The sequence below is a fragment of the Corvus kubaryi genome, unplaced genomic scaffold, assembly GCF_017639235.1.
Source record: "Corvus kubaryi isolate FWS band 111438036 unplaced genomic scaffold, C.kubaryi_AGA036_p1.0 37285, whole genome shotgun sequence".
Classification (NCBI taxonomy): Eukaryota; Metazoa; Chordata; class Aves; order Passeriformes; family Corvidae; genus Corvus; species Corvus kubaryi.
In genome coordinates, this window is record NW_024581089.1 from 2,285,759 (window position 1) to 2,310,469 (window position 24,711).

The 24,711-nt window shown below is 40.6% G+C and overlaps 1 protein-coding gene across 9 annotated transcripts in view; it reads right to left on the reverse strand.

Annotated features, from left to right (window-relative positions):
• The window catches only part of ATG7 (autophagy related 7), a 99,117-nt gene that overhangs the window by 34,223 nt on the left and 40,183 nt on the right, over nt 1–24,711 (reverse strand). Inside the window, exon 18 of one of the 9 annotated variants that reach the window (XM_042026730.1) lies at nt 3,795–4,629. The exons of the other annotated variants lie outside the window; for them this stretch is intronic. Within the exon in view, the coding sequence (XP_041882664.1) occupies nt 4,567–4,629 (63 nt within the window). The 3' untranslated portion in view covers nt 3,795–4,566. Of the gene's footprint in view, nt 1–3,794; nt 4,630–24,711 lie in introns of those variants that run through there. 9 annotated transcript variants of the gene reach the window in all.

Below are 24,711 nucleotides of genomic sequence, written 5' to 3' on the forward strand. Positions count from 1 at the left end.
ACAGATAGGATTAGAAGCTGAGCAGTGAGGACAGCTGAAGGCTTCTGGGGGAAAGAGAAAAAGCATCAAGCATTTCTCATATCTGCATAGTTTGATGCATTTGCAGAGTGCACAAGTGAAAAGATAAATGAAAGCAAATCCTCAGCACAACCACTCCAGAGCTCTGAGAGATCCTGCATGAACACATTTTTAAAAGATTATTAGACATAACAGCATTTCTTGTAATCTTGCAAAATTTTCTCTTGCTGGATTATTTACATGCACGAATTCTCCAGAATTTCAATTTCTTCACTCTGTTGAAAGCTCCGAGATTTCTATAAATATCAGTTTCCCCATCATGCTGTCTCTGTTACAGGCACAAAGACCAGTACATAGTCTCCACCCTCATACTTAACCCATCTTAAAATCTCCTTTCCATTATGTCAAGGGTTTTTGAGAACTAACCCAACCCAATTTTTTACTTAAAATGCAAAATTTAAAACCAGTTGCCAGAGCTGTGAACTGATCTGAAAAAAAAAACAAAACAAAAAACAACCAAAACAAAAATGAAGCATCTGTAAATTGAGGGTTAGTAAGAAATCAGGGAATAATATTCTAATACTCTGTTCATAAGGAATTATGATGTTAAAACAACAACTCTTTATCCTGCCTAAGAACACTTAGTGTTAACAGCCAATAATGTGGCAAGAACCACCAAATATTCTACAGTGAGCCATCAATATAGATAATATAATAATACAGATGTGATAAAATTCCAATGTAATTCTGAAATCTCTGTGTCTACTTCTAACCATGCTAACCATGTGACTATTTTAATTGGTTTTAAGATTTGCATACATATTACAAGAAAAAATACAGTGCTTTTGTGGGGAGCAAAAGAACTTCTGGTTTGAATGACTGTATCCCAATTAAATCACCTAATGCACATCAGATCTGCAAACAATAGTGGGTGGTGTTTCCTGGAGTAGGGAGATGTGGCTGCTGCCTGGGAAGGAACTCACAGCACCTCATTTTCATGGGGAGTCACCCAGCTCACCCTCACAAGAACTGAGAGCAGGAAACGGGGGCTTCTTGTCAGGGTACCCATGCAGAGAATGGCAAAGTTGATTTGGCAGCCTGAGGCAAAGAGGGAAAAGGAGCTGAAGTCGATTCTGTTTGAGTCTCCAAATCTGTTCCCAGGTTAAGCAAACCCACAGAAAACAGGAACCATTTGAACACTGCTTTTGAGAGTTACGGATTTCAATGGTGCACGACGCAATACTGCAACACGTGCTGAAAATTAGCTCAGAAATGATGGATCTTTCACCATTTCACTGGGTTATAAAAAAGTTCCAGGACCTGAATCAATATATGGGTATGTATTGGATTTAGATACAGGCTCTGAGTGTCAAATACAAGTCTGCCAAGGAAACTGAGAGCCTTTTCCCCAAAAAACTTAAGGGCTAGGACACATTATCCGTGTTTTTCACTGTTTTGTGGGTGGCTTAAACTAGAGTTTAAACAAGCCCTGCATTATTTACACCCAGGGGTACTTTTAAAAGCTGCATTCCCAGTTAATCTAGAAAAGCAATTTAGTTTATAACCTATTTCCAGCAGGAATAGCCAGGACCGATTTTCAATTATTCATGTAGTGAAAGGGAAACTCAAAACTATTCCTGTTCAACACCACATAACATCATGCTAAACTTTCAAATAAAGCTGTACATCTCCATCTGCCCTCCACGTGATTAATGGGCACATTTTTAACCAGTGCTTTAATTAGTGCCATTAATTCCTAAGTGCACAGCTTGGAATTTCCTCTGGAATACCCTGTGCTAGAACTCTCCACTTCCACACCGTCAAGCCTGAAGTGTGTATTCTAAATTGCTGAAGCTTTTTCTGTACCTGTAAACACAAACTGATGAATCTTTTATCAGCTTCTCAACACACCTGAATATTTATTTCTTTCGAAGGACACAAGTTCCCTTGCATGTGATTTGCATGGAAAACAGGTTATGGAGATCACAGTGAAAATTATGGAAGGTTATGCAGCTCCCAAGTTCACCAAAATTGCTGCCATTGTCATGCTATTCCCTTAGATTATCTCCAAAATCACACGAGCTGAGCCAGTTTCCAAAGAGATGAAGAAGGGCTTGAACCTGGGTGAAACTCAATAGCAAAACTTCCTCTGGCTCCCTTATAAAATTTTCAACATGTTCCAAACTGGTTTTGTGTGTTTGTTCCTATGTGGTTTCAACGCAGTTTGGACGTGCTCAGCACAGTTTGAAGCTGCTTTTGTCCATGCACAGAAAGCAGTAAAACATGGGCTGAGCCCCAAAAGAACATGGTGAGCTCTGCACTCAGAGATCTGGGCACTGGGCAGTCCTGCCATGCCCACACCAACCTCGTCTGCTGCACAGTATATTCCATTAATGAGGAAAATGCAAGGGTTATAGAATTGTCAGTCTGCTCCCAGCAGCAGAAAGCACCAGAACTGTGAGCATAAATTACTGCTCCAAAAAGGAAGCCAGAGAAGGGAACAACGCTGTCCACTACGACTTCTTTCTTTTTTCTTTTTTTTTTCCAATTTAGAACAGCAATTATTTTCTAAAACTTCTCATCCTGACAAAGCAGAAACAGCAGGGCAAGACTGGAGGGCTTTCAAACCAGAGATAGCTCCAATAATTATAAAGCTGAAGTTTAGCAAAAAAAAGTAGGATTTTGGGGGTTTTTGCATGTGTCAACACAGCTCCCAATTTCAGAATAGGATATTCACAAATAGTTGATACGGACAATAACATTTGTTTTCTAGTACCACATCCTGTATTACAAACAACCCTGTTAGAATGTGTCTGAATGTCCAACCATCCACAAAATCAGCTCATTCCTACTGCAGAAAAAAACCATTCACCCTCCAAGCCATCAGCTCCAAATCTATGAATTAAAAAGTTTTCAAATGATTCTTAGGGAAGTGCTATTAAAAACTTAATTAAGCAATACCATCAAGGTGAACTCTTATTTGTGCTCACTCAAAATCATGGCTGAACACTTAAGCTCAAGGTGAGACTTCAGTGTAGCTCAAATGTTGGAAATGATGAAAGCTTTCACAAGTGCAGGCTTAGTGAAATACAAGAACTGAATACAGTGACAGATCTATGTGTGAATTATTCGAGTTTTGCTTAGAATTATAGAAGAAATTCAGTTAGGGACACCTGGAGGTCATTTACTCTACGGGAAACTCATCCCATTTAAACCTTCTCCTCCTGGGATAACATCACTGCCTTCACCCTTTTGCTTCCCCACCTTTGACAGAGTTTTCTGCTTAGAAAGACAGAAATGTTGTGTTCCAAGTGCAGCACCTTAACTGTGGGATTATTTAGAAAAAAAATTAAATTAGATACGAGTGTGAAAGTGTGGAATGAAACCACTTTTAAAACCAAACCCACTCCTCAGCATCCTATGAGAAGTTCCCTCAGAATGAAGACCCCTCTGCTTGCATTGGAAATTTAAAATCAAAATCTCAACAGTCACCACACTCCTGTGAACAAAACCCAAGACTTTTGCTTTGTAAAATCACAAATATTTATGACTGAAGTTTTTTTATTCACAACAGCAGAATGATTTTTGTTCAGCCTCACACAAACGAAGCCTGTCCTGTGAAGTGCCCCTTTTCTTTAAGTTTAACCCCAATCAGAAACCAGGTTTCAGTACTCATTCAAGGGTGTGACTTCCCTCTAAACAATAGCATAACAAACCCTATAAAGGCAACAGCAGACAGGTGGAACCGTACTATGAGGATAAACACAGTCAAAACAAAGAGGTAAGAGGTTGTTTTATTTAGTTAAGACCAACAAGTCCAAACAAGCAAAGACACCTCTCAATTTAAGATTACTTTCCTTCTGGCAGAAAATGAAAAAGAGTATTTTTACAGTCAAATGACAGCTCCTTTTTTTCTTTTGCTTTAAGTATCAAAATATCCCACACTCCTAATTATGAAAATCCCCCAAAAGACAACTTGGATATAACACAGAACAACTCCCTGACTGCTATATATTTCTCTATTTAAGACAACTAAAACAAAGACAGCATGACAGCACAAATACTCCCAAAATCAGCACTGACTAAGCCTTTTCAGAGAAGGTTTTCCCTGTTAATTTTCAAACCACCACATACAATAGAAGCCTGAGTTTCTACGTGCAAATACATTCTAACATGCTCGATTTTGGTCAGCATCTTACATAACCCAGCGCCAGAGAAGTCTCCGTACAAAACAAAACCAAGCCCTCCAACAAAGAATTCCATCTGTCTCCCACATTCCCGAGGCCCACAGTGCCACAAGCTCCAGCTCTGATTCACAGGTAGTTGGCCAATGAACTAAAAAGCCAAAACAGAGCAGAATAAGAATAAAATCATGTCCTGGCAGCCTGGAATTGCACCAGGAGCCTCCAACCATGCTGGGATGAGCAGGGAAGGAGCAGGAGGAGGACAAGGGGGGAAGGATGAGCTCCACGTTTGCTCCTCAGGGAACACCAGGCAGATGCATCTGCAGCAAGTTTTCATGAGTGAACTGCAAGCCTTGCTCGGAGTTTATTTTGCAGTCGTGTGTCCTTGCTGGGTTGATTTTGACAAACTGCTTTCCTGTGGCTCTGCCTGGAAATGACAAGTGAGGGCTCCTGTTGTGTGGAGGAGCTGGGAGCCACCAGCCAAACCCCTCCTCCTGTGCTCTCACTCAAATATTTGCTGAATAACAAGATCAGAGCTCCCAAAATGCTGAGTCCCCACGCAGAGGGTGAGACAACGTCCTGCTTTCAGGTTTGGGTTGTTTGCCTGACGTTTCTACCCTGGCACTGCTCTGTTTAAATCGTGATACGAGGCTTTACAGATGTGAAACTCCAGCAGTTTGGCTGAAGAATTAACAACAAAACCTCCCTTCAAACAGCAGCAGGAATGTCACTGGCAGCAGCACGTGGTAGCACAGTTCAGGAGCTAAGTGCATACAAGAGGCACTGTCCAAATCTGCACTTAGTGCTATTTTTACCCCACAAAAAAACCCCAAAATAGCTGAAGATGAATATTTTAATACATCGGAATTTTAATACATTTGACTGTTGAATGGAGAAAAATAGATTTCAGCCACTTCCAACAGAGTTTTTATGCTTGGATTTTTCAAATCCTTTCCTTAGCAACAAAACATAACAAAGATAAATACCAAAGTGAATTTGTCACCTACATCTTCACTGCTAAAGTGTCTTTTCTCTGCTAGGCAGCAAAATGTGACAGATTTCCCTAAAGAACAGCATTTCTCAGTGAACTGAAGGAGAAGTGACAATATTGGGGTCCCAGCTGCTGAAAGTACAATTTCTTTGTATTTCTTCCATTTCTTCCTCCTGGGAGAAGGGAATGTGAGAATGGTGTGAAACCACTGACACTTGAGACACGGTGACTGAGCTGAAGTGTAGGACGATGCAATTAGGAATTAAATCTTGTAATACCTGCAGCACTCTTGCTTATTAAGTTTGAATTTCTGTGATTTTCCCAAGAGAAGTTATAGAGGACAGGTGGGAAAAGTCTGCTGCACAAGCAAGAGCTCTCAAGACTTCATAAATTTCTGTCAAAATTCCATTATGTTAATTAGGAACTAATTTATAACCTGAAGATATTGACTGGCATTGAGTAACTTCAAGGAGCTCAAGATGCCTGCGTGTGAAAATTCTGATAGATATTGAGAAATCCTCCCCAGAGGCTTCACTTCTCAAATTAATCCTTCAAAAAGACACAATTGTACTGCAAGCATCACATAAATGCTTCAGATGTTATCTCCTCTAATTCCCTTCCGCAGAACAAATCAACCAGAGCTGTATTTTGTAAAGTTACCTGGAAAGATGGAAATTGTTTGAAATGATTCAAGAGAAACACAGCCCTTGGAATGGGACAGTGGCTGCAAAGGAACTGCACCTTATGACATTAGAGAGAAATACCATAATATCTTTAAATTCTAATTTTTCAGCAATTGGTTGTTACAGATGCCTACATTAAATACGGGTAACAGGAGCTGCCTGCACTTTGGAAAGTACTGCAGGAATAAATTAATTCTAGACTTGCAGTCATGAAAAGACCTTGCCTTAAATCCTGACTTTATTATCAATAACCACAACAGGAAAGCTCAAATGAGCCTTTTTGAGAGAGCCACAGCCCTCAGCAACTCTTTGATTTGGATTTTTGAAAGCAAACCCTTGGCTTGTGGTAGCAGGTTTTATACAAAGACCCTCCAAAACCTCACAATATTTGCATAGGAGTGACCTCAACATATCTGATTAGCACCAAGATCCTGCATGTTCCTGTAAAAACATTCTTCTATTTGCTACAATTATAGGTTGACATATACATTTCAGAACTAAAAAGAACCAAAACATCGTTTAATTCGCCATGAATTTTTGTTGTGGTGTTGTCAGACTGTAACTGCCCATGTCAAATCAAGTACAGCTGCACTTCCAACCAAGCACAGCAAACACAGCAATGCTGAAATAGATGGTGAAGAAGTTTTTTGGAAAAATATCTCTCTTTTGCTGGATTATAGAAATAAATGGTAAAAGAATGCATGGCCAGCTCAGAATATGCAGTTTCAATGTCATTTGTTTTCTGCTTTGGTACTACAACTATCACACAGCAAATAAAGACCAGCACTTGGGTTTGTTTTGACATCTTTTTTTGTATATTTTAAACTAGGTTTTGCTTGCTTTCTAGCTTCCCTTCTCCCCTGAAATTATCATGTTATCTGGTAGGATTAGGCATCTAAATTAACTTAATAAATCTCAGTTATTCTGTGAAAGCAGACAAGGAGATATGTGATTAAAATATCTTAAGTGTATCTTTAGTTATGATAATATAAGTCCAACTCTTGAGGGAATGGCCCACACAGGGACCAAACTCACAACTTTGCTGTTTTTAGCACCTTGCTCTGACCAGCTGAGCCAATGATAAAACAAATCACCTCAGAATATCTCTGGGGGTCAGATAAATACTCTGGGGACACTCCTGATTTGCTTCAGTTCACATTCAATATAACAGGAAAACATTCATGAACTGTCAGATGTGGGTCAAATTCTTAGAGAGGTCCAAAATCCTGAAAACTCAGCATGTTTGTATTTTAACTGCTGCCTTAATGAGTCCCTCAGTCAGCCCAGAAAACTGCGAAGAGGAAAGGAGGGCTTGGCTAAATCCCAAAGGTGCTGTAATTCCCAAAGGATCAGAGGCTTTGCAGGGCCCACAGTGCAGCACAGCCATGCCCAGTATTTCCTGACCCAGGAATAGCTCGGGATAGATTTTCTCACAGTTTCCAGGGAGCCACAGGGGCATCTTTCCTTCCTCGACCATAAATGCTCTGTGGGCCATGCACAAGTGCCCAGTCCCCCTGGACAAATGCCCACCGTGGAGAACCACTCAGCAAACCTGGAATAAAAACCTCCCTGCTCCCTTCCAGAAGAGAGAACTGATAAACATCTGGGCTCTGGAAATGTCTTTGTGATGTTTGGATCTTGTACCAGCAAACTGCTCTCACACACTGTGGTACCTCATCACATGATACTGCACTTTTCCAAGAAAAACCCAGTCAAGTGAAAAGACTTCATTACCATCAACTCTCCTTTCTTAAAAGTTACATAATTGCTGCGCAATCTCTTATAAGATCTTATTTATTTTAGCTTTAATTATTCACTTCAATGGAAGGCTTATTTCATAAAGTGTATCTTTTCACTTTAAATAAAAAGCACAAGTCTCTTTCTCTTCGCTGTATATATTTTGTTTACCACTTGCCAAAACGTTGTTTCACATATGTGAAAAGAAAACTGGACTGAATACATGTGAAATAAACTATTGGCAAAGACACTGCAAGGGCTTGCCATTGAGAAGATGAGATTCACAAGGAAAGCCTTCTACTTTTTCCAAAATCAACAAAGGTATTAAAAAAAAACAAAAACAAAAACAAAACCCTCATAAAAAGGAACAGAAAGGATTTTTCAGGTAACTCTGAATTTCCAAGCTATTAAAATTTTCCTCAGAAGACTTCCACATCTCAGTTGTGCGTCCACCACAATGTCAGGGCTCCCCTGCTGAGGAACGGCAGAATTATAAAGTCCTGGTTTTATTCCAGTCTGTGTTCCTCACTTGTTTAGCAAGACTGAAAACTCCTGATTAAATCATCAACAACTCTGATTAGAACTGGTTTTGTTGATTGCAATTGTTGTTAGAATTCTGATTAGAATTGTGGGAGAGAGCACTTAAATGCTGCAGGTTTCCTCGATTTTTGCACAGTCTTGCTTAGTCCACAACCTACATTATTCATCTATTTTAGTCCATCAGGAATGTTTTAATTACTAATTTGAGAGCTCCAATTTGAGATCAAATTGAGAGATGTTAAAAAGCAAACTCCTGACCTCCTGTGTGCACAGTTCCTGCAGACCAATGGTTCATGGCAAGACAAGAATTTGTTGCACTCACAGCATTTGCATCTCTCGAGTTCTCAGCTGGGGCAGAAAATTGTTTTCAGCCAAACAGATGCTTGTAAAATCGAAAATGAAATGATTTCATTTAGCAGCTTCATCTCACCAAACATCCACCAGCTCAGCTTCCACTAAAGTTTTCCAGGTGCAGATTTTTTAGAAGGCATCTCAAAGATGGAATTTTAGGAGAAAGGGCAGACACAAGTTCAGGAAAAAAACTATAGAAAGCTGCTGCATAACTTCAATGTTATAAGGAAATATTTTCTAATGTTTATGAAATTATCATGTATCTACTTTAGGTTATCCATAACATACTGCTAAAATCAGATTAAATTACATCATCAGCTATGCCACACTCGTCCATAACAGTTCAACTGTGCAGCTTGGTCAAACTGACACTTCTTTCCATTTCCCAACAGCCAAAATATAAAAGTAAATGGCACAAACACCTACAAAACTCCCTTTTAAAATAATTTCAAAGCTAGCAATTTTCTCACAATTTTTCAAACTTTACAGGTGAAAAAACCAGTAAGAGTGAGATTGAGCTCCCTGATAAAAGCCACACAAGAGCAGAAACAAAACTGGGAGAGGATTCGAGGATCCCCAATTGCTCCTTCTCTGCGAGAAATGCACGTTCCTTTCTAAACCCCAAACAGAAATAAAAGATGGGAGAAGATTTATGGCAAATAAAACAGCCCTTTTATCCCTGTCTCAAACCACAGATTTTGGTTCAAACCCAGTGATTATGGGGGGAAAAAAAAAAAAAAAAAAAATCACACTTCCACAGCACAGCACAAAACACTGGTAGATCCGAGCCCTTAAATGTCTTATTAGCAGAAATTGTTGCCTTTCAACTCTGTTTTCTCCTCACCCTCAGCAGCTCTCAGGAGATGCTGGCAGGTATAAACACGCTTTCTTTTAATTACAGAACTGCATTACTGCTGTAACTGATTCCCAGCTCCAGCAAATTATGATCAAGTGCCCATTGTGCATAACAATCATTTAATGGCCGACAAACCATAATAAAGAAAGCTTTAATGAAGAAAGCTGGAAACACGCCCGAATTTTATGGCAGCGCACTCCAAAAGAAAGAGTTACAATCTGTATTTAAGATTAAGAGAGCCTTTTAATCCAGATGGCCAGAATTAAACAAGGCAGTGCAGGGAAATTTTGATCAAAAGCTAGTGCAACATGAAAGTCCCAAAATTCCCCCAGCAAACCACGGCTAATTATTTCAAACAGAGGCTGCACATTCACTTTGGATTGGGAAGAACTCCGAGGGAAATACAACGGGAGCATGTTGCTTTCTCTGTGATAATCCACTCATGCACTAGCTTTTCTATCGTAAAAGAAAGCAGCAAGAAATCTCCCTGCTGGCAGAACTGTTTGGAGAGTTAAATAATAAAATTTTTAAGGAGTTTGCAAAATAAATGAAATTATTTCAGATCAGCATGCATGTAGCTTTAAGATAGAGCTGAGTAAAACTGAAGACACTGCAACTGGAATTTGGAAAGGTCCTTAGTGTCAGTATTGTGTTATTAACAGATGACACCCAAGTTTCATCCCAAGTTTGCTCCCCTCTGCTTTAACTCCCTTGGAAGGGCTGACACACTGCTCAGCACCAGTGGCTCTCCCCAAGTCATGTCCCAGTCAGCAGAGAGGCTGGGAGATTTCCCACTCAGCATCAGCGTTCCGGGCTTGTCCTCGGATGTGTGGGAACAGGCCCGTGGCTGCTGGCAGCATCCCACCCACTCCATGAGTTGGGACAGTCATAGCCCTAAACTGCTGAGTGCTTCTAAAGCCCTCCAATGATTCTTTAGTGACTAAAAAGCACAAATACCCATTTTTAGTAGAGCAATAAAGCAGCAAGAGGCTCTGCTTTTCAATGACTCTCTTTCTGCTGCTGGGGGTTTTGCAGAAACCCCAGCGTGGAGAGGTACACAAAGAAGTTGATTGCTCAGCTCCTCTACAATAAAAACATTTATCTTTTGCTAAGAGTTTTTATGTTGATGAAATAAAACCTCTGTAAAATTCATCAATTAATTAGAAATCATAGGGTCCTGCCAAGTTTGAACTTACACAAACCCAGCTTCACTTCACCTTCTAAAAACACCCAACGAGACCCCATTTTGGACACCTACTTATTCTTGCTCTGATGTTTACACCCATTTCTTTGATCTTTTTGCTGAGGCCAAGCCAGTGCTGAACTGTGACATAAATCACTTTGTCACAGTCAGAAATACTGATGCAGACAGAAAAATAAGGAACCCTTGTGAGCATGTTTGTAACATAGAGTGGGCAAGTCCCAGGGAATAATGTTGCTCCACAGCATCCTGCTCCCTCCCTGAGCCCCTGAACATCAGAGCAGCCCTGTCAGCTCTGCTTTCTGATGCTGTCCCTGTGCTGCTCTGGAAAATTGAGAAGTGATCTGGTTTCTTACACAGTGACTTTATGCTCTTGCAGAGTTGGAAGGAGATCACGGAATCTTTGATTTGTATTTTTTTTGTTTCATCATTTTCTGACAGCAGCAACCTTTGAAAGTCTGCCAGGCTCCCTTGAATGAGAAAGGACTGACAAAATCTGATCAGCCTCTGCACTGATGTCAGTACTGCCCATATTTATATTGCCTTATTTACGTGCACACACAGAAGGAACATTCGCTCTCTCTGCTCAGCCACCTCCTGCTCCCAAACACACACCAAGAACTGCTGCAAGCACAAAAGCTGCCAGTTAATCTGCTTTTTTCTGTAAAAAACTGCAACATTTCCACCTCATGGATTAAAGGAGCTGAGGAAAAACTTGCTGAGAACATAAGTGACACACACAGAGGTTTGACAGAGAGGAAATTAACCCCAAACATCTGAAACGCCGAGCACCAGGTTCATCCTGGCTGCACAGCATCTTTCAGTTTCTAAATGTTAGCATTTTCCCTCTGAGCTCTCCTCTGGGTGAACAAAACATTATTGATGTGACTCCAAATCAGCAAAAACACTGCAGCAACTGAGCGTGAGCTGAATCACAAACTGTACTTGTGGTGATAACAGCATCTGCTGGATTATTTGCAGATTGAGCAGCAGAAAGCAAATCCTGTGCAACAGCAACAATGGGCAGGCAACTGCTGCTCCCTCTGGGACAAGGAGCAATCCAGAGATGTTCAGTCCCCCTTATCCCAATTTTACAATCAAGCATCTTGTGCAACGTCAGGGTTTCTGCTGCTGTGTGCATGAACGGGGCACTGCATCATTGTGCCAGGAAAATCAGAACTGTCACTCCCAAGGGTTTACACAGGGGAAAAGCCAACTCCAATGGAGCTGTGACTACGGTCAACTATTCAGCAAAAACAGCCCTGAAAGGAGAAAAGTAAAACAAAGGAAAAATCACACGTGAAATTTATTAATGAAAGACACAGGAGGAAAATCTAACTGAGAAAAAGAGATCAGAATTGCCAAAACAAGACGCAAAAAGAAGGAGAAAGCAGCTGGCCTGAACTATTCCAGCTCTTCTTCCAGGACTGGTGGAAATCAATGGAATATCAGTCAGTCCTGTGTCTGCACTTGGGAACTGGCTCCTGCTCCAAAGCTCTGCTCTCTCTGCTGTACAAGAGAATTCTTAGGATAACTAAGTTAAAAATTACAACATACCACACTGAAATAAACACTGGAGAACAAATAATTATAAAACAGTCATTAAAATGCCCCCCCAAATCAATGCATTATTTATTTGTGGAATGCCTGCAATTGGTTTTTAAGGGAGTCATAAAAATTCCTCACTCACCAGGAGTCTGTTCATGAGGGCAATGAATTTCCAGAAAACCCGATTTTTTTTATACAACTCAAGAGAAATATTTTTGGATACAAACTTTAAAAAAAATAGTGCTTTAACACTACTAGCTTTATTCCTTAAAATGAACAAAGACTTGCCTGCAATGTAAACAATGAAAATAAAACTAAAAAAAGGAAGACCACAAGTCTTGTAACCTAAACACAATACCCATTGTCTGGACTTCCCTGTTTCCATGAAGCACATCTGATTTTCATTCTGGATTAGAACACTCTGCTAAAATTACTAATACACTGGGATAAAACTTAATTTAAAATTTCCAGATGAACAACTTCAGCTCTGATCTGTGTTCTGTAAGTGAGAATTCCCATTTTAACTCCGGAACAATGATTAAAATCCAATATCGAATCCTAGTTCCAATAAGTTTTGATGACCTCAGAGAGAACAAACAGTAGTTTCTCAACAGAAAAAAACACCACATAAAACTCAGATCCACTGGCAGCTTTTGTCACTGCCTAGCCAGGGAAAGCTTGGCTCGTGGCCTGATATGTTTGCAATTCCAAGAACTTCCAGTATTTTCCTGTGAAGAGATACTCAATTGCCAGAGATAAAAACTCGACTTTAAATGTGCTGGAGTCGATGGTGAGAACAAGGATGACAAACTCCTCTCTGCTATTTCACTTCCTTGGCTCTTCTGCTCAATAAAAAGCCATGGAGAGACCTGAGCTGGACAAAAAAATGGGAATAGAAGGGGCTCCTTCTCCTTTTTGTTTCTGTGAGGGGGCTGCAAACAGATTTGGGAATGGTCAGTGATGCCAACATGCTCTGGTTTGTAATAAAAACACACAAGGAGCCCAACAGCAGCTTTAGCACAAAAGCTTCAGCACAAGAGATTCAGCCCAGCTTTTCCCTGTGCTTCACTCTTTCCTTGGAACTGGGGTGAAATAACAGCAAAACCTCCAGTGAAAAGTCCAGAAAGGCCTGTACAAAATCCTGACAGAAAAACCAGGGGCAGAAACTGATGGACTCACTAGTCTGAATGAGGGCACACATCTAATTCTGACAATGCAAATACAATATTTCTAAAAAAGGTATCTCAGGCCATCAGTATTCTGTGGACAGCCTTGAACTCCCAAGAAATTACATTATGAAGAAGATAAAGAAAAAACAAGATTAAAAAAGGCTTTTTTTTAAAAAAATTATAAATGTTAGTGTTTAAAGTGTAACTTTTGATGTTCAATTGTCAAATCTGGAGGTAACAGGCCTTGGCAAGAGCTGTGGATTAGAATAACTCCCCAGGCACACAGGGTTGAGGGAGGCTGCTGACAAGGGGCAATGGGCTGAAGGAATATTGCCCAAAAATGACTCTTAAATTACACCTGATACTCCACAGTCAGGAAAAACAGGTACTGACAACTTCTTATTGCTCAACGGGGATGCAAGTATTGGGAGCTGCATGTTTGTACAAGAAGAATGGAAAATCAACCAGAATAGTAAATTGACTTTATAGGGAGAAGAGGACAAATGCTGGGCAAGGCAATGGTGCTGTGAGGCCAGCAAGTCACTAAAGGAACAAATGGAATAAAACACAGGACCTGATCCTAACCCTAAGTCCAGTCTTTGTAAAGAACAAATTTAAATATTTAAATACAATCCAAATACTTTTAAATATAACAGCACCACGGTATTACTGGTGCAATTCATTTGTCTAGCAGCTGTTTAAAATGGAAGTGTTTGCAAGCATAAATAGAATAAATGCTGCATTACTCAACCAGATTATTGTGAAAGAACAAAAAGACTGGAGAAAAATTATGGTGGTTTTTTTTAACATGACAATGTGCTCAGGGGAAAAGGGCCAGTAATGAACAGCGTTTTTTTAGAACATTCTGGTAGAAAACCAAGTCCATTATCGAGAAGTAAATTGTTTAGAAGCATTCCTATATCAACTCACAACTACCATTAGGACAAAAAAATACAAAAATAACAGGAAGCTACAACTGTTGGTTCTGAGCGTTTACTGTGAAATAACTTGAAGTAAGTTTGCAAATCTGGAAGATGAAAAGATTAATGTTTTTATTTCAAGCCATGCAGATGCCCCCTTAAAATCCAACATCCAGAGGATGCAAAGGAGACATTCAAAGCAAGCAGGCGTGAACCAAACAGAAATTATGGATCACAGAGGACATGAGAGGAGAAGTGTTGGGATGCAGGGAAATACAAAGGAAGCAAGAGATGGGATTGAAGTAAGTGAATGAGACAGGAGGATTTCATCACTAAATTCACAGCAATGATCCATCTTGGAGAACTAAAGCAAAACTGAGAAAATGTTAAAAATAACAGGAACAGAGGAAGGTTTAAACCAAACTCTATTGGATGGGGCTGGAGCACTTTATAGTAAACTGGAAAAGCACAATAGGAGGATGGGAGGTTTTGAATGCTTAACAGAAAACATTTGTGGCCCATGAATGAAATAGTTCCAGCTCCCAGCAACAATGACAAAATTGTCACAGCAAAAGGGAAACCAGGAAAGTACTTAGGAGAAAAAATAATAGCAGTGGTTTGCATAGCAGTGACATCTGTGACTGTGTCAATCCAGGCACAATGAGAGACAGAGAGCTGTCTTCATCCAGCTTTAAAAATACCTTTGGGTGGGATACAGAGAGAAAAATGAGCTGAGGGCTTGCAGGGCAGGAGAAATCCCAGCTCTTGGGCTTTGTGGACCAACAGATTTTTCCTAATTGTCACTAACATATAATCTAGGCAAGAGATTATTGCCATTCCTCCCTTCTGCCCTCCAACTCTCTGACATCCAGAACAAACAGATTTTTGCACGTTGAAGTTTTGATTCTGTGATGTCCCTCACAGCATGGAACGAGAAATCCTAAATTAAAATATTCCAGTGCCACTTGGACAAGGGCTTTTGAGAGCCAACACTTCAAACCAGGCCACCCTTCCCACACGGGTGGCTCTGCAGATGCTGCTTTACCTCCAAATGGTGACAACACCACACATTCCAAGCCTAATTTGGGTTGGTTTGGTTTCTAACCTGCGCTCCTGCAGGATCAGGAATGATCCTCTGGGCTTCCCCACCTCCGTTTCCTGGGATTTGGAGTGTCCTGGTGAGTCCCACAGGGATCACACCACACAGTGTGTGAGGCTCCTGAAAAACCCCTCGTTTGGTTTTTCACCTGGCTCCTCATTCTGTAACCCCCATAACCCCAATGTGCTCCCAGGAGTTCACACAGCTCCTGCAAATCCTCTGGAATGTGCCCAGCTTGTCACCCCACCAAACTACAACGTGCACCTGGGTCCCTTGTACTCTCTCTCTCTCTCTGCTGTACCTACCCAGGGAGTCTCTCCACAGCCCCACGAGCAGTATTTCAAAAGGTACAAAGGACAACAGGTATGAAAAATTACAGGTTTGACTCTGCAGGGGAATGATTTATTGATGCTGAGAGCTTAATTTAGTAATCAGGCACTATCTGAAGAGGAAAAAAAAAAAAAAACAAACCCACTCGGCCCCAGAATAGTTAGATGAGGAAGCTATTCCATCTTTTGATGTAGTTTTGTCCCAAATTCAAAGTTAAAAAGACTGGGACAGAAGTTATCCAATTCACTGAAATCCAATCTCATTCTGGATTTCACCCAGGTCTGTACTTCAAAGGCAGAAGGGACTTAGTCATATTTTTTTACCTAACTAAATTCCTGAGTCACATTGCAGAGGGGAGAGTCAAAGGGAACGCAAGAACGATTTCTGCCATTCCATATTTTCTCTTTATGGTATTGCTTGTGAGGAATTAATGTTGTAAGACTATTTCAAAACTTGAAACCCTTTCATCATTGATTATGGCTCATTTCTCATTCAGACTCACGTTAGTACCCACAGCACTAATTCTGCATCGTGGCATCAAGAGCAAATGATGACTGCTGAGCTAATCTTAAGAAAGCAATAAATAATTTGCAATTAATCATCTGTTAAAACAATAATCCTTTTGAAACACTCTGCAGTGCTACAGACTTCATGCAATGGGGTGAATGCAGCTGCCTAGAAAGTGTTTCTGGATGTCACAGCACTCTCTGAGCTGGGTTAGGGAAACAATGTCAAAACGCTGCCAGTTTTACACAGCTGAGATTAATGAAATGATCAAATGGATGTGAGATGCACTGAACTCCTAATTCACATAGAAAAGAGACCTTGCAGCAGCCCAGCACACCACAGAGCTGTTACACACCTGCATTTCCTCTCTAATTACACTGCCCGTGACTAAGTTTGGGGGGGAAAAAAAGCCAATTCCAGTCCTTTGTTTCTAAAACCACAATTCCCCACATGCCCTTGCCTTGCTCAGACCCACATGAAAATTGCTGTCACTCCTCCTGTGCCTCCTCCTCCCACCTCTGCAGATCCCACTGCCCCCAGAAAGTTTCATCCCAGAGATCCGGACCATCCCCAGCAGCTCAGGCCGTTTTCTCCACCACAAGCTCAGGAATTACAAATCATTTCAGAAATAAGATCTTGATCACATCAACTCTGATGCACCCCACTGCACTCATTAAGCTTCATTTCTCTGTGCAAAAGCTGGATTTATTACTTTCTGTACATTATCCAGCAATTTGGAGACCTAAGGAATGCTCCCACAAAATTCATCAGTTGCTCAGCGTCAGTTCAAAGCTGTCAAACCTGCTGATTCATTTCACCAGCATTTACTGTGCTTCATTAATTCTAGATCTAAATGTTTTCAACAAAATAATGAAGTTATATATAACTCAAAGCAGCAGCACCAATAAATCCTTCAAGCCTTTGGCAACTCCTTTAATCCAGAGTAATCATGTTTCCTTGTATAACAAGTCTTGTGATGTCTGTAATAGCATCTCACTATAGTAACAGCAGCCTTCATGTTAGAGTTCTCTTGCATGCCTCGAGTATTAATCAGATCCCAGATTTAAATATGAAATTAGAGAACTCTTGATCCTCTTCCTGCAACAGATACGCCAATCAGAGCCCCCACCCCCCCCCAAATTTAAAACAAAGTCCAATAAAGATCAGGCCTGCGGAGTTGTTGATGCTGGAGTCAGACACTGCAGTTTGTTGGTTATTGCTGTTCTTTATTACCTCATCCCTTCACATTACAATAACAACTCTACACAGTCTCTTCCATAGGCACTTCTCTCTGCCACAAGCTCTTTTCTTCCGCTTTTAACCAGAAGAGAGTAAAGAAAAAAACTCACCAGAATGAAGGATTGCAGACTTCATGCTAGAGCTGAGAATATCATTCGCCTTTGAATGAAAAGGACTCAATGATCAAAACATTTATTCTTCAATTTAGAAACTTCTTAATGAAAACAACATTCTTCTATTTTGTAAGTGACCTTAAATCCTAGCAATTTTCCAAATACACAGACTTTCTTTCTAGTACTGTCCTGAAAACTCCTGCAGCATCCTCCAGCAGCTCTTACTCACAGGGATGTTACTACTGACCAACCTTGCTCGAATTTATCTCACTTTGCAGAAAACTTTGTGACCTTTACACCCCAACTTAACTAAAATGATATTTAACAGCATTACTTCCTTTTCCCAAATCTCCCATAACCATCCCTAATGTCCACCACATAAAAAGAAAAGTCACAGTCAGCTCCTTGAACTTTATCGACATGTTTGGCTATAATCAAGATTTTACTTGGTTGAGCAATCCAAATATAATCTGCAGGCACAAATCTATGAATTAAACAATATTAAATTGCATCTTACATGCATTCAACAATTGGATCCAATACTAAAGTCTGGATCAAATCCAGAAAGAAGAAGTATCAAATAAGTAGCCCCAGCCAAGGCTGAAGCTGTAATTCCAAGACAGGCAGGCTTTGAGGTATTTCATTACCCACCTAAAAATGTGAGCTTGTGTTTTACAGTTTGGACTCGCTCCAAAGGCTGTCCCCAGTTAATCCAGGCCTGCCTTTGGGGAGCCCAGGACAGCTGGAGAGGATGCTGCCCGTATCAATATCCGTGTGATGGATGTGTGCTGGCAGGCTCGGGCAGCAGGCAGAATTCAGGAGAGAATTCTCTCACAGGAGCCTGCCTGTTCCACTGGGGCAGCAGAGAAAATCTGCAGCGCTGGGAAAGCGGCCCCAGACCGGTCTTTAGAGCACTGCCAGGGCTGCCCACAGTGGGACAGCTAAAATAGCACACCCAGCACTCCCTCACACACAAAAGCTTCAACAGAGGCTCTTTAATTCTTCCTCTGAATGAACCTCAGTCATTTACTTCCATATTTCTTGCAGTGAACCAAACTCATGCAAAGAAGTTTCTTTTAGAGGCTGGAAATAACATCTTATTTTGCATTTGCATCTTCTCTGCCTGTTACCCTTTTCAGATCTAGTAAGAATTAAAATCCAGCCTCAGGTTCATGACTGCCTGTCCCTGAAAAGAAGCCCAAGGTATCAGAATTTATTAGATATGAGCCTATTGCCTGTGGAGGAAGAGATTAAATGAGTTTTAGTGCTTGAATTACTCTTGCAGAAAGGTGAGCACAGCACTCCCAGGTACAGCACCACCAGTGTTTTCACAGGCACCATGTGTGGCAAAGGCAGATCCAGAGATTAGCACACATAAATCACTCACCCAGGGAGGAAAAAAAAAAGCCTCCCCAGTTGCCAGCTAAGACAACCAACACAAAAATGCATGTTTTTACAGGGGCTATTCAAAGAAATAGCTTTAGTGGGAAGAATGAGTCATGGGCCAGCAAGCTTCACACACTGCAGCTACTCAGAGGGAGAAGACAAAGGGAATTAGGACTTAGATGATTATTTTTTTTTTAAATAACCAAGAAGCATTACCAAAACCAGCTGCTGCACTGTAATACTTCTAAATAGCTTTGCTATGCCTTCATATTCTCTTCCAGTAGTAGTTTTCTCTTTCTCTCTTTAACTTGCATTTGGGTTTGCTGTTGTTGGCACACTGTCTCAGTAGACATTAGACAAATAAACTTTTCAACAACATAAAGGCTTTTAAAACTGTATCTCTTAACCCCTATCCCCTTGAGAGGGTGGAAAGTGATTGCTTAATTCTTTACAGGTTTACTTGTGCCTCCCTTCTCCCTTTCTGTGACTGACTTTCTTTAGTTACCAAAAAATAAATAAGCCTCTTAGCCGTTATCTCCACCTAAATCACAGTTTGTATCTTTTCCCTAACCATGTATTTTTTTGGTTATTTATTGATTAGCCTATTGGATTTCACACTTGACTTGCAGGGGATTAAATGCACTGTCTGGTGGGCTTGAGTCAGTACTTTACAACTACAGGAATTTATTTTGTGTATAATAAGTACTTCAACAGAGCCCTTATTTTCCGATGACAAAGTACTGATGTACTTGCACACACAGAGTTTTTCTCCAAATTTATTTCCAGAATCTCACAGCCTTAATGTCATTCCAACTAGACCAGTTTTATGATGTTTACTTTTGTGTTTTAACTGGAATAGAGTCCATTCGCCTCTTGTATTAGAGAGGCCTGTGCCATTAAAGAGCCACTTTGCAGTATTTTACACTGCAAGAACCAGACAACATCTGCACATACACCTTCCTACACAGAGATGGCAGCAGAACTGCTACACACAGACTCCAGATCAGCTCTGGGAGCTGATCCTTATCACATCTTAGCCACAAATTTCCTTCCTACCAGGGCTTTTAAAAAGTTCTGTTGTTACATTTCCAGGTCTGGCATTTTCCCCTTTACCAAAACCACTCCTATTTATCCAGTAAAACTGCATTATTTTAAGGTTGCTGTGTAACAACTAAAAATCATCACCACACCTGTAGAATAACAAAAAGCTTTCCTGTATGTGAAAATAACAACAAACTCAGTAACTCATAAACAGCTTTGGCTTTGTGAAATATCACATGTAGGAACAGCTTTGGTGTCCCAGACTCAACACTACAAAATGCAACAACTCATCACTAATTTGAGGCACATTATTTAATCCCTAGAGTGGGGTTTTTAAAGGTTGAGAGACCAAGAAAACAGAAACTCATCCTAAAACTTTTTTTTTTTTAATGCTATGCTCTCCAAACTTAAAAGTGAGACACTTTTCCCTTGGCTAATTTTTTATTTTATGTATAACAACGCAGACTTTTATGATGTCTCTTCATGAGGTCAGGAACAACTTCCATTTACAATTTACAAGATGTAACTTTCCAACTAACTGGACCTTAAATCAACTAAAAGAAGTCACTGCTAAGGAAAAATTAGCACTGAAGCGATAAGAGAGAACCAATCCTTATCTTCTCAGGCACAAAGTGGCTCATCTTGGAACCACATCTGGGTTTTAACTACAGCATTGGTCATTAATTTTTATCACTCCTAAGCTATCAGGTGGTTTCTCCAGGAATCCAGCCAATTCCACAAAAACAACTATGTTGCATGGCAGATTTCAGCTGGAAGCCAAGCCTTAATGTGTTCCAAAAAAGCGTTGGGAAAAGGAAACTTCAGGAGAACCTGAACTACAGTAAGGGAAAGGAAACACCAGCACTCTGCAAAGATGTTCATTAAAGTGCAAATACCAGGAAAATATTCAAATGGAAAGAGAGCTCAGGCCAGTAAGAGCTAGGTTAGTATTAATTTTAAAGGCTACCCAAATCTGCCTGTTTTATAAATTAGTGCCAACCAAAATTCAGCCAACAATATCTGCATTACAGCAGCAACATGGATGAGAATCTTTAAACACTCACGCTGGTAAAATTATTCCATAGTTCACAAAGGAAGAAACCCTAAGAGATGGTGAAAATTTCAGCTGAGGAGTAGTTCACAAACCGTTTTCCAAATGAGATTTCCACAGAGGAGCATGTCTTAAAATTGATGTTCTGTTCTTAAAAGTTGTGGTGCTTAATTTCCTGTGTGAATTAGCAACTACTGGCATTAAAGAGAGGCTGTGCTAAATCCCCAGGATTTTTCAGCAACTCTTCACATTGCAATCCACTTCATTTATGACCATTTCCTAGTTCCACCTATATTTACAGGAAAATCAGCTCCAAAGTTGAAAAGAAGCCACTGCTGTTTGTGCAGAAAGGTTTTGTAGTCTGAATCAGATGCTGCCAATAACAAACCACCCATGCACTTGGGGGATGTGATAATTGACTGCATGGCTTCAGCCTGACAGGAATGCCCTCAGAGAAGGCCGGGAGATGCTTCCAGAGGAAATCTGGATTGTCGGGAGGAGGCAAACACGGGTAACAATGAAATACTCTGGTGGGCTCCAAGATGACCAGAGCACATTAATCCCTAATAAAGTAACTCAATTAACACTTGATGGAAGGCTGAGGCAGCCCTGCCCCAAGACATTCACAGCACCTCTGGGTAAGGCTGCAACAATTGGTGTTTATTGAAATCTGGCACTGATTTGTCCAGCAGCAATTTTCTTTTTTTAATTTGAATGATCTACAAGGGCTCATATACTCTTGGACTGAGAAGCACATTGTAGAATTTATGTTCTTAATTAGAATGAAAAAGTTCATCAGCGTGCTTGTCTGTGTTGTGTAATTTCTTATTCTTCACAAGAGAATAATAGAATGCATCTTGAACAGTTTATTCATTCTTCTTTGTGACAAAGAATATTGGAATGGAAGAGATTTGATCCCTAAATTATTTTACGTCTCCTTTACTGGAGATTTTTCCTTCAAAAGAAAAGGAGTCAACAGAGTTTGAAAATCTTCCTAGAAGAGAATTGCTTCCCCAAAATAAAGATTTTGCAGCTTTAGCATAGCAGTTCCCTTCAAAATTTTGGGATGCTGTGTTCATCATTAGCAAAAATTACTCTAAAACGTTAAATAAAGTACAATTTAATATCATTTACTACCACGGCACAAATCAAAACATTACTTCATCAGTTCAAATACTCCCTGTTTAGGTACTGATCTAATGAGGGCAATTAAAATGAGTCATAAAGAAAAGTAGTGCACCTTTGCAATGCTACTGGAGGTGGAGTTCTTATGAAAAGAGGAAAGCCCAGAGTCCCCTTGGGAGAGAACAGCTGATATTGATCACCTGCACTGATCAGTTCTGATCAGAATGAGGAAAACCTGTAGGAGCCCAGAGTGCCGAGAATATTTCTCTGCCTGTTTTTAAGGGTTCTTACCCCCCTGAACAACACTGGTTTAGCTTCAAACCTTGGGAAAAATTACCAACGGTCAGACAAGAACTAGAAAATACAGTGGTGTGAATTAGCTGATAGACTACTATGTAAGATTGTCACAGGGTGAAAAATTTAGAGGTTTTAGGCTTCTCTTTTTAGTACATAGATAAGAGTAAAAAATATCAAAATGGAGGATTGCTGTTCTCTAAACCTTCTTCTCCTCCTTCTACTACTCCATATTTTGCAGTGAAAGTAGTTTGGAATGATTGGATAGAGAATTCCGCAGTTCCTGCCCGTGTTACTGAATAATTGGTAGGAAAGTGAAAATAATGTACATTTTTAGTAACTACTGGTTAAAATATCTTTAAAAGGCTGTATAAATCTTGATAGAGAGTCTTCACTCCTGCTTTTCTGTGCTCTGTGCTGTACCTGGGTCACGCTGGTGGCTCTGTTCCTCTGATAAGACTTAATAAACAACTATCTGGAAGCATTGAAACTCAAGGAAAAATCTCGGTTTATCTCTCAAACTCCCTGCAAGGACTTTTCAGCAAATTCTCTCCCATCAGGAGGGATTTGATTTATGGCACGGTTCAGTGTCAAAAACCAACCAGGAATTACTGTCTGCAGAAGCTTCATGAGGAACACAGAATGCACATGAAGGCTGCTGCAGTTTCACCGCAGCTGAAGGTACTGAGGGCTTGCCCAGGTTTTTGCTGCAAAGCTTCTTCCCCTCACATAAAAAGTGATGAGATAATAAATTTATTCCTAATAGCACTTTCCATTTTATAGTTGCATGATATTTACTGTGAAATTTTACACAGAGATTTAAACTCTATCAGTGTTTTGACACTATGACAGCAATTCAGTTAAATACATGAAAAAACCCCCGTATTAAATAACAGAATCTGTTGCTAACCCAAATGCCATTATTCCATTTCTTTCAGTGGGTTTCTTTTCCATAGAGTTGACATTTCACACAAAAATGATAACTGGCTACCAGCCAACTGTCCTTCCCCTGGCTCCAACAAAATAAAGGACTGCACAAGCCCCTCCCAGCCCTGAAGGGACAAACACACATTTACTCAGATACATTGTCCTGGGTTGCAGTGTATTCTATTACCATCCTCAGGAGCCGTTGAAACCAGGTGGGGCAGTGTTTCCTTGCCTCCTCCCCCCAGACTATCTTTCTGTTAATTGCCCATCATTGTCCTGCCGCGTGACTCAGAGATAACTCCCTCCGGACTATTCTCCTGTTAATGAGCCTAATCAACACTTGGCCTCATGACTCGTTACCCCATTGTGAGATGCTCCGCCCAGAGGGAGGAACCAAGCATCCCATCGTGGATATAATCTGAGGCTGAACACCAGAGACACCGGCTTCCCATTGGATTTCCAGAGGACAGGAGCTACACAGCCACCACTGGACTTCCTGAGGAAGAGCAGACTGTTTTACTACAGGATCACCACTTCAGAGGACTGCAGCCACCATTCTACCAGACTGCTACCACCACCCTGCCTAACAGGGTGTCAGGTTGTACCTTGACTCTGTCAGTTTGACAGTGTTTTCTTTTACCTTTTTTTTCCCCTTTTCTTTAATTTCCATTAAATTGTTATTCTGACTTAGTGCCTCCCACTGGTTTGTTTTCAAACTAGTACATAATTTGGCGCCCAACGTGTGGCTTGCTCTGAGAAAAAGTCAGAATTACAATTTTGTATAAACAGAAATCTATTCACCATGGTGCTCAGCTGGTCTGCATGGGTACTGTATCTTGCTCTCTATATTTTTCCTCACATGGGGAACTACCTGCCTGTTGTATTACTCCTGTTAAAACCAGGGAATGGTATGAGAATTGCTTTATTGGTTTATTATGTCTATAGCATAATAACCTGCGAGGCGATGAATACCATTCGGAATATATACTCAATTTTGTTTGGCTGTCCTAGTCTGGGCTCCTATGTCTGGGACCTCTTCAACAATCACAGCCAGCCCCTGGTGGGAGGAGTAGAGAGTGGTTTCTTCCAGCCTTTCAGGCCAGGCACAGCAGTTTTTGAAAAAATTGAGTTCCCTCTGGATGTTAAGGATGGTATAATCTTCTTGTCAGTTCTCTTCTCTTTTTTCTCTATGGCCTGCATTGTGTACACCATGCTTAGAAACAAAACACTACTTAGTGTGGTGCAACGTCTGCTTGAGGAGGAGGTAAAAAGGAGCAAAGCAGCAAATACCATGTCTACGCAGACTGTCACACAGAAAGGAGCCAAAAGCAAAGCAACCGCATCCATTTCTACGCAGACCGTCACAGAGGAGAAAGGAACCAAGAGCAAAGCAACCGCATC